Below are 10,751 nucleotides of genomic sequence, written 5' to 3'. Positions count from 1 at the left end.
AGCAAGCCCCTTCCCTGGGGACAGCTGTGGGAAGGGGCTGGCAGAGGACCACTGTGCCCCCAGGCCAGGCTCTCTTGGTGGGACTGGAGCAGGGTATTACACAGGGCCAGAATCACATGTACCATTTATCATCCTGTAAACCCACAAATTATCCCTGTAGAAAGAAACAAACAGGAAAAAAAAAAAACAACACAAACAATCAACCAAAACAAACTAACAAAAAAACCCATAACAACATGACAAGTGACTTGAGAAGAGACTTGGGTACAATGACAGGTCAGGAGGAGGCAGGAGCAGGTGGCTTCAGGATATGATTGTGCACCAGGGGCAAGCGGATGGAGGGCACATTGTCTTGGAAAAAACCTCTGCATGTTTGCATCTCATACACTGCCATATCTTTCTTCTGGGTATTGAATTACAACTTTAAACACTGACAGCATGCACACACAGAGATGAAAAGAATTATTTTGCTATTGTATGCAGACAGCTATGAAGGAATGTACAAATTAAATGTTAATCTGAGTCCAGGGATAATCTAATTACTGCTTCCTTTTGAAGTAAGAGAAACAATATTTACTGTCTAAATTATGGACCTCTAAAGGTAAAACTTGCTTTGAAGATTAAACAACACACATGTTGTTAGTTATTACAACCATACTTGACCCTCGTTGCTTTGTAAAAATTTAAATGAATATTGAGTTTTCACAGAGATGTTGCATTTCAGAAAGCACTACTTCATATCCTTGTCAAATGTCTTTAAACAGTAGCTAAAATGGCAAGGTAACAGCATCAAATATATGAGAACCTGCTTGTGTGATACGTGTAATGCACAGCTACTCTGAAATCCAGGAGAAACCCCCCATTTAGCACACAAGGGACACTAGCAGCATGGGGAAACTGACCTCACCACCATGGCCATGGGCCAGGCCTGAAGGCCAACTTTCCACACACTCACAGCTGCCCCTGGGCACATGTGCCCAGGTTAGATACCCAGTGGAAAGGGCCCAAAGAATTCTGGCTTTGTGTTGCACGAGAGCGGTCATGGCATAGTGACAGACCTGAAGCCAAAACCTGGCACATCCAGGAGAGTATAGCAGCTCCAGCAGGAACAGACAGTGCCACCTCACAGGCATTCTCTGCCAGTTGTGGATCCTCAGTCCATGAAAAAGCTTTCCATGGATGAAGGTCCTGCTACCTGACTGTGAATTGCTATACCTTGTTAAACCCAGTCCATCATATTCAGCTTTACTTCCAACACTAGAGCTACCCAGTAATTTAATTCTATGCTAAACCCCAATTAACAAAATGTCAAATCAAAAATAACATATAATTGTTATAATAATGTAATTTCATAGACTGCCTATAGGGATTTTTTCATCAGTAACTCCCTGAACACTGTACGAAGGAAGCAGTTTCCACTATCTCTTGTGCTGTTTATTTCCCCAATTACTTATTCTTGAGTCTGTATCTTTTTGTCTGACAGTTCATAAGCTGAGTTTGAAAAACATTGCATTGAAGTGAAATATTTTGTCTCAGTCTTTCAAACTTGGATTCAAGTCTTGATGTTCCAAATATCTGACGGACTTCAGATCTCTTTTATGTTCAGGCCCATCTCTGTAATTACCCCAGAGTCGCTAACAGAAGTTGCAGAAATAATAGGTTGTAAACATCTGAGCAAAATTTAGGGAAATGTTTCTGCTTATCAGAAGGCAATCAGGTGAGCACTAATTGAGTTACATATAATTAAAATTACAGATGGAAGGACTGCATTCTGGGGAATTTCAGTTGCCCAGATGTTCTGAGCTCCAGATTTCCCAGAAGGAAAAATGTTTTGAGTTTGATGTCTGTAAATCATGCTCTGATACTCATGTTCAGAACATTCGAGAAGAATGTTGAAGCCCTAGCCATCACATGGGGGTTTTGGTTCATGAGACTCCAACGCAGTCCTGCCTGCGGGACAAGCAGAAGTGACTAGCCCCTTTCAAATAAGTAAAACTGCTTCCCTTCTTTCAGCGGTCTCACACAATGTTGATATATTGTCCTTGAAAGTAATTTCCTGATCTCTTTGGCGAATTATGCTGTAAATCAAATTAGAGCAGCTGGAATCAGAATTAGAAATTGAACTATTTCTATTGTGCAAACCGAGATTTCCAGTAAAATAGCGGATGCACCCTAACCTTTGTCAGTAATTATTTCATATTGTGAAACACCCTTCAATGCTTAGCATTCATTTCACATGCCAAGAGGGGTTTCCCAGTGCTATAAGCCACCTTTCACAAACTGCACATAACCATTCGACCCGAAGACAAGTACTGAAGAGGATGAGAGCCAGACGGGTTCTTCATTCGCTGTGCACCAAAGCAAGGTTGAATATGCAGCCAGTCCCCAGCACAACCTGTGTCATCATCTTCAGCATCACCAAATGGCTTGGTCCTCCCACAGGTAGGTTTTCTGGATTACCAAGATGTCAGCACCACCCTGTTGACAGCCGTGTACCAGCCCCAGAGCCAGAACCTTTCCCACCACACACACCATTCTGATTAAGGGCCATTCAGAGGAACATGCCTCATAGCGCACCTGCAACATTAGGGAGCACCTGTAGTTTATCAGGGAGTTCACCCCCATCCAGAGATCAGACACAAGTAAGCTTTGCCTCCTGTACCACTGTTTCACCTGATAGTAAAAAATTCTGCTGTGCCAGGCATAGAAAAATATCAACCATGCCCTCTGGTCTAGACCTTTATATGTTTACTGAGGACTTAAAACTAAAGAAAATTATCCTGATAAGTCTTCGTACAGAAAGCCTGGGAAGCAATTGAAAGGTAGCCTGATATGCTCAAGATGTGTGCCACAACTTTCAAGAGCAGCAACAGTCTCATGTCTTAGGGCCCAGACATTTTGCACCGCTGTAGTCCAGATATCAAATGAAGGACCGTTGAGGCCAAGACAATGTTTCCAAAGTGGGACTGAGTCTTCAAATCAACTAGAAGAAGGAAGGGAATCTTACTCATAGATGAACCTATGTACAAGTTTCTTCTGTCCATAGGGCATCTAGAAGCACTCCCAGACCTCAAAGTAGATTATTGATTTGACACGGCTTCAAAGGAGGCCACACCTTAGCTTTGGATCCTTCAAGTCCTTCCTTCACCTGTAGCATTGCCACTGTCTGGCCTTCATTGAAGTACAAGATGTTTTGATATTACTCAAGCATCAGGCACTTGGAGATAATTTTACAAAGTCTGTGCCACCTTGTCAGTTCACATGGTGGCTGCACACAGGTTTAAAATCAGACCATAGCTGATCATGCTGGACTTTGAAAAAGAGAGCAACATCAGCAGAGAAGCAATTTCACTCATTCTGATGTTTTCCTTTTCACTGACAATTCCAGTACATGATTCTGAAGCCTTGCTCCTTACACCTACAGGACATCAGTAGCACATAGACAACAGCATCAAAAGCTGGAGAGAGGCCCCAAAGGATGAGAATGGTTACCCTCCACTGACTGAAAGCAGGACATCCTCAGACAGTCCTATTAAAGCCATTTTTGTCCTCTTAGTTGCCTTTCTATGTGGATTGGGCTTGGTTTGATGAGTTTATCATTGTCCCATAATGGCTTCTTATAGCATTTACTCAGCAATTCTAGGACAACTCTGTGCATGTAGGAAAAGAGGAAAACTTTACTTTCCAGGCATTACTAACTTCACCCAGGAGTGACATCAATATCTCATGTTTCTTGTACTACTCAGGAGGGAAACAAGTAGCTCTACAGCTTGACCTGAGCATCTTCAATGGGATAACCATGAGGAATGCAAGCATCCTGCTTGTTCATTTGCACAAGAGAGCAAGGGACTCATGCTGGTCTTGACAAACCAACTTCAACTCTTAAGATTGTTCATCCATGCAGGGCTTTGTTGTTAGCAGTGGTAAACCAGGTTAGTCAAAGGTTCACACTTCTGCATAGCTCCTGTAGGCATGATTTGACAGTTCTATAGAAAGCTGGTAAGAAAGTTCCCCTGGGTCTGTTCAACAGTCTCCATAGAAGAAATTCTTTGTTTCGACTTGCATGCTTCACAGTCACTTTCATAAATATTTGAGTCTTGCTCCATCTGGCACTGGAGTTCACAAATATGACATCTAACTAGTTCTCAGATTATCAGTCTAACAAAAAATAAGCAGTGTGATAATTGCTGATTTTGTTTTCTTCTCTGAATGGAAAAGCTTGTTCCATTGAAGAGCTTAGAAAACATCCCATGGTAGAGGGGACACTCTTCCTGCCTTCTTTATATCAAGAATGCCTTTTTCATGTTTCTTTTCTCTTCTTCTGGTCTCCACTCAGGATATTTCAAGACCCAACCTCAGACCTCAGCAGATGCTGCAGACCTCCCTGGGGCTGAACCCTTCTAAGTAAGGTGTGGGAACATCCTTATCTGAGACTGAAACTGAGACTGAGGAGAAGAGGAAGAAACTTCTGCATAGCTAATCACTAGGATAGGAAACATAGCTGCCTGGGAATTTGGGAGCCAGCTACTGACCTCAATAGAGCTGTTGCCAACACTGCTCTGCATGTCAGTGAAAAATGTTGACATTCCCAGATGAAGTATCTGGACCAATTCACCACCATGGCCCACAAATACCAGCAAGATCCTCCGCAATCCTCTTAGTCTTTGGTGATGTCCTGATAGAAGCAGCCCAGTAGTCTATTGTCCATTGCACTTTTGCAGAGCAAAGGGCTGTGTTAATGAGAACACTTTAGATTAATGCCAGCAAGGTTATCCTTTGAGGTTTTTCCTTTATACTGAAGAAATCAAACACTCTGGTTTCACATCAGCCTGCCAAAGGGAGCCTTTATGCAAAATTCAAGCCATTGAATTCACGCCATCTTCACAGCCTCTTCTCAGAACCTGGCAGCGAGATGGGAAAAACTTTTTGAGGCTAACAGGTGGTTGTCCTTATGAGTAAGATCACCAAGATTTACAGCTATTTCTGCAGTGCTTCTACATACAGATCTTTACTGGGGATAAGAAAAAAATAAATACATCCATGTACCTTGGCAAAAAAAAAGTCACAATGCAACTGCAATTCAAAAAGCAGATGTCCAACCTCTTACAGAGTGATAATGTCCCACAACGTGTGCTGTTTCTACCTCTATAATATGAACTGGATGCAGTGAAGGCTTTAGACAGGAAGATTTTGGGCCTGGAATGCTTTTCAGAGAGAATAGTGATTGGGAGGTATCGGTGCAGTCACACTATTTCCCCATTTGTCATCAAATGCACAAGGCAAACTGCTTCAGCCACAGCTCTCCTTTGCTCCAAAAGGCAGTCAGAGCAAGTTGTACCCGTTACTTACCACAACAAAGCCTCTGAATGAGCCCCACTACAAACACGATTTTACCAGCATTATGGTACATTGCTACCAAATTTGCACCAACTTGACTGAGATGCAGTGAAAAATGTTACTCACTTTTTTAACCCAAATGGGTGGCATTAAATTAATGCAGCCCACAGGGCATTCTAAGTGAAATGATTCATCTTTCTTACATGGAAACATTAACACTTTGGGTTTTTTTAATCACTTCAGTAAACAATGTTTGGGGAGTTTTGCTGCTGAGAGCCTAATCTGTATTTAATTTAGTCATTTGAAAATTATGTGGATGAGCTTTTGGAAAATCTCTTAAAAATTCAGCTAAACGTGTTGTTTACCCTATTACTCAAATAACAGCCAAGTGAAGCATTTGCTCTATTCTGGCTTCATTCAGTAACTGACTGAATGACAAATCCAAGGTTCTGGATCCAGCCCACTGTAAACTTGAGTCCTTTATAAATTACTTCTTTACCATTGTATAAATTTCTTGGAAAGACAAACAAACAAACAAACAAAACAAGCAAAAAACCCCAAAAAACCTAAACCAAACAACCAAAACAAAACACCACAAAAAACAAAACACCAGAGGCAAAGCCCAAGCTGGCAGTACAGCAACTGCTCCTATAATTTCGACACTGAAATGAATGACTAAATTTGACTTTGAGCTTTCAGAGGCAAGACACCTTGAGAAGCACAGTAAAAAAAGAAAACACAATACAGAGGTTGAGTTAAAAAAAAGAACAACAGGCCTTGTGAATATGTCCACTACAAAATAATGTAATAAAGGTGACAAGGAGAACTTCTGAATGTATTTTTCTAATTAAAAAGGAAGATGAAGCTTCAAAATATGCCTGTCAGTGACTGAAAATGCAGTCTGTTAGTACGGCTGAGTCTCATTAAGGCTGCATTTAAATTCTGCTAAGTATTAACAAATGCCTAAATAATGGACAGAGGTCATGGGTGCATAATACATCTTGTTATAAAAAGCACCTGCCAAGACCATACTGGCCTATAGTTTAAACATTTTCTACAATTAAAATACCTAAATCTAGAGGCCACCTGTTTCCTGCCTTTGCCTTCCTCAAGTGCCAGAAGTTTTACTGTAAACACAGGTGAGCAAAATAAGATGCTTCCTGATGTTAGGGGACTCGAGGAATTTGCACAACAGCTGAAGTCCTGGCCAAACACTTTTTGACTTACAGGCCCTCAATTAAAAACTGATGAGAGAAGCAGTATCCTCTCTTCCTCTCCCAGTGGCAAGATGCTTACATGGGAATTCCCACACCAGGCTGGGACAGCACCTATCCATCCAGCAGCTCAGATTTGACAGTAACCAGTACCAGATGTTTCAGCAAAGACATAATAAAATGCAGAGGGAGCAATTGTGGAGAAAACTACACAGTTTTTCCCAGTTTCCCGCCAGTCCCTAGGCAATGCACGTATACCAGGACATACTGTATCCCAATAAACTGGTCTGATTATTCAGAAATTTGCCAAAAATCTGTCCAGATGGCAACACTGCTTTCATTGTTGACTTGTAAAATAGAGAGGTTGTGGACTGTCCTTACTGTAGGACCTCTAATGAGAGGTTGGATTCCCATTTTAATTTTAGTCTAACTATGGAATGTAAAGAAGGTAAGATGTTTCCTGAAATTCTAAAAAGGCTTCTTCTCTTATATGGAAACATATTAAAGAAATGCTGTCAGGTGAGCAGGAGTATTGAAGGCCAGAAATAGAAATTGAAGAACACATCTGCAGGCCCAGTCTTTCCCTGGTGACAGTGGCACACTGACTAATACCAGATGGGAATCAGTACCTGCTCGTTGAGAAAGTCAGTGTCTCAGCTGTTAGCCCAAGGTATCAACCAAACAGCTTGTCAGGTAACCCTGTCAGGTGCTACTCAGAAAGCACTGCTTTTGAATATTCCCTGTAGCAACACCAATCGCTGGAAGAGAATCCTCCACATCAGGAGACCCTTCCTGACACACCTACTATCTAAAACTCTGCTCTGTTGCAAGAGATTTTGCACAATTCAAGACTCAGGGTAAAATGAAAACCATACGATGCTTGGGGCTTATCTGAACAGGCAGGGGCAACCCTGCGTTCCTCTACCCTGTGAGCTGGGCTGAGGAAAGGCAGCTCTGGTCCAGGAGCTGTGCAGCTGCATCCCTGCTGCGACGCTGCGGATCCCATCAGCCACCCTAAGCAAGACCCAGAGGGCTGCCCATGCCCTCCCAAATAAGCACGTCCTGGGTTTTGCCAGCTGCGGTGCCTGGGGCACAGCTTTGGCTGTGCTGGAACGAGGCAGGAGCTTCTGCAGCAGAGCAGAGTGCCAACCAGGCAAGGACATTTTTTTTTTCCCCTCATATTTACAAACTTCTTTGGAGGACCTGACAATGAATCAAAGTTATAGTTTTGTAGTGATATACAGAACATTTATTCAGTTCGACAGAAGTGTACAAATATTTCTGAAAGATAGAAAGGCACAAAACAGATCCTGGTTTCTTATTGCCTAACACAGAGACGACTCTGTGAACCTAAAAGCAGGAAAATAACTGGCTCCTACATGGGAAAGCAACAGCGTTACAGGTGAGTTCAGTTCACTAACAGCATACTATTCTTCTCCTTTCTTTTGACCAATTTTTTCTTTTGACCCAGTTATTACCAGATTTCATCTGGTAAATAGTAATGCATAAGGGCACTTGCTGAAATGAGGTACACTTAAAATACAATAACCAACTGATTTACAGCATCTCTGCACAGAAACTGGCAATAGTACCAAAATGATTATAACTCTTGAGACATGTACAAACACAATTCTGCAATTCTGTTGATACCATAAAACACATCTTCTTCTGACTGGTTCCTGAGCCAGGAGATACTGAAAACGACCTGATAGTTCAGAGTACATACCATAGAAAGGGTACGTACCATAGCAAGGACTATAGCCATCATTCTTACATTGCTGTCTTCTCATGTTATATCACAATTGTTAGAAGGTTACTGATACATACTTTGAAATCTCAAATAGCAAGCCCACCTCTCTTAACTTGCCCTTTTAAAAAGAGGACTGAAGAGAAAAATCAGCACTAGTATTCACAGCTCTTGGTGCCATCTTAATGATTTTTAAATGTTACATATCCCCTGATACTCATTGCTTCTTGCAAAGCATTTGAAATCATGTCATAAATTAAAAATTATAAACCAAAGACTTCAAAATAACTTAATTGTTATATTTATCATGGGGAGAATTTTGCAGTGAATATTTAATACTATCCTTAAAACTATTTGGTCATACAGAGAGCAACTACAGACATTTAGAAAATGAAACACAATTGTATTTCCAAAGTGCTACTGAAATTAGAAAATAAGCCATCAGAGGTAAACAATCTTCTCCTCTACGCTGTCTCCACTTTCAGTGTCCTGCAGGCTCTCAGGCTGGTGGTTCAGCAGCAGTGTGTCGACCCGTGGCGACTGGATGGATCCATGGTTTGGAACGCTTGCTTGGGGACCCTGGGTCTGTGATGCATTCAGATCTGTAATGCACAAGAGAAGGACATGTGACAGTGCATCTTCTGCCATGCCTGTTACACCATAAAGCACAAATTCTGATTTTTTTCATTAGCACCATTTTCTAGCTTGTAGCATCTGTCTAGAAAGGAAAACACTGCTATATTACAATTTATAGTACTGACCGGTAAGAGGTACCTTACCCAAATTTACTGAAATCTGTTCACGTCTTTCCACTATCATCCAAGGTTTTGGATCACTGCTACTATTTTTACAATAGAAGAAATTTACACCCATGCTCTACTAACCAGACTCACAGTAAAGACATAAATGTTGTCAGAATTGGGCTGGAGGGAAACATACAGCTCATGATTAGTACCTTTATTAGTAAGATAATCCGGTTGTAAAATTAATATTGTTTCCATCATTACGAAGAATTTTATTTGCAAGCCTTCATTTTACAAATGAAAAATCATCAACTGAGTAAACCCAGTTAAAAGGCTAGTTGACTGGCACTTGCAGTCTGTAATAGATGTATAACCTTTCAGCTTTTTCTGACAAGTTTATCTGTGTTTCTTTGAGCAAACAACTTACCCTATTCTTTTCTCGATCCTTTAGGTATAGTACAGAGAGAATACTTGCACACAAACACTAAGAAATTATTTCACGAGGATCTTAATTTGTTATCTTTCCAATTTTCTCCTGTAAATGCAGAGAATCCAGTACTTTTAATCCCAACATCGAGCTTTGAAGGCTTTTGTGATGATCTATGGTCTACTCAAAAAAACATAATCATGGTTGCGTTTTTTCTCCACTCAGCCTTCTACAACACTTCAGGCCCTCTACATCTTTATTTCTACAAGCAATTTTTACCATAAAAACAAGCTGCATAACAAGGGAGCATCTATCTTTGCACCTAGGGATGAGAAAAGAAAGTCTGCAATGGACAGGCTGCAATACTTGTTCCAGTCTTTTCAGTATAATCCTGGCCTGACCTCTGCTATTACATGAGGAGGGTTAACTTTTCATTCTTCCCTCTGCAAAAATGACTCTGCAAGAAGAAGCAGAGCTTGGCATCCCTTCCAGCACCAGCACGGGTAACACCAGAAACAGCAGTGGCATCCTTTGAGCCTTAGTCATCCATGCAGAGATTTAAAAAGATATTTCATGCCTGCTCTGGTCCCTATCCCTTCTCATATGTATGTGAAATGAAAACTTATTACAAAGGAGATACTTGTTTGTTTTGTTGTTTATGTTGTTGTTGTTTGGGGTTTTTTTTTTTGGCGTCTTTTGGGGGGTTCTTTGTTTGTTTGTTTGTTTTACACACTGTGCTGCTCTAACCGGTGACAGTTTACAGTGACACCTGCCCATATTTAGCATTCCCCTGATGCATGCGGCTTTCACCAGCCTTGTTCCTTGAGGCAGGAGTCTAAAGCAAAACAAGCTGGCTGGCACCCTGCAAAGCCCAAGCTCTCCGGCTGCTCCCTGCCGCAGGGCATGTGGAGTGGTGGGAGAAGATTATGCAATGGACATGTGGGAACATGTCCTATCACCGCCTCTGCCGTCAGCATAATTTCCTCTTTGATATTCACACAACTAGCCTCAAACAGGTTTGGGGCTTTTGCTTCCACTGCAAGCCACATATTATGTTATACCTGCTGCTGAGGCTGCAGGTCTGTGGCAGGGGCAAGGTATTTATAAACAAGCGCTGCTTAATCATAATGGGGTGAAACAGAATGTTAAGAAAATTAATCCTGAATTCCCTTTCTTTTACTATTTTTAAAAGATCAAGTTTTGGTGTTGATGAAAATCTGGAGTAAATCTTTATTGCAGGTGAGTTATTAATACCTGCAATACGTAACACAGCAGGATTTGAC

The 10,751-nt window shown here is 41.4% G+C and overlaps 1 protein-coding gene across 11 annotated transcripts in view; it reads right to left on the bottom strand.

Annotated features, from left to right (window-relative positions):
- Positions 1–7,777: 7,777 nt before the first annotated feature.
- Positions 7,778–10,751, bottom strand: part of ARHGEF28 (Rho guanine nucleotide exchange factor 28) — a 139,820-nt gene continuing 136,846 nt past the window's right edge. For 10 of the 11 annotated variants that reach the window (XM_065047306.1, XM_065047310.1, XM_065047309.1 and 7 more), the window contains one exon: positions 7,778–8,900. In XM_065047306.1, coding sequence (XP_064903378.1) covers positions 8,740–8,900 — 161 coding nt within the window. In that variant the 3' untranslated portion in view covers positions 7,778–8,739. The remainder of the gene's footprint in view (positions 8,901–10,751) is intronic. The other variant, XM_065047312.1, reaches the window with a different exon arrangement.

The sequence above is a fragment of the Columba livia genome, chromosome Z (assembly GCF_036013475.1).
Source record: "Columba livia isolate bColLiv1 breed racing homer chromosome Z, bColLiv1.pat.W.v2, whole genome shotgun sequence".
In the NCBI taxonomy this organism is placed as follows: domain Eukaryota; kingdom Metazoa; phylum Chordata; class Aves; order Columbiformes; family Columbidae; genus Columba; species Columba livia.
This window is presented reverse-complemented; position numbering and strand designations above follow the sequence as displayed.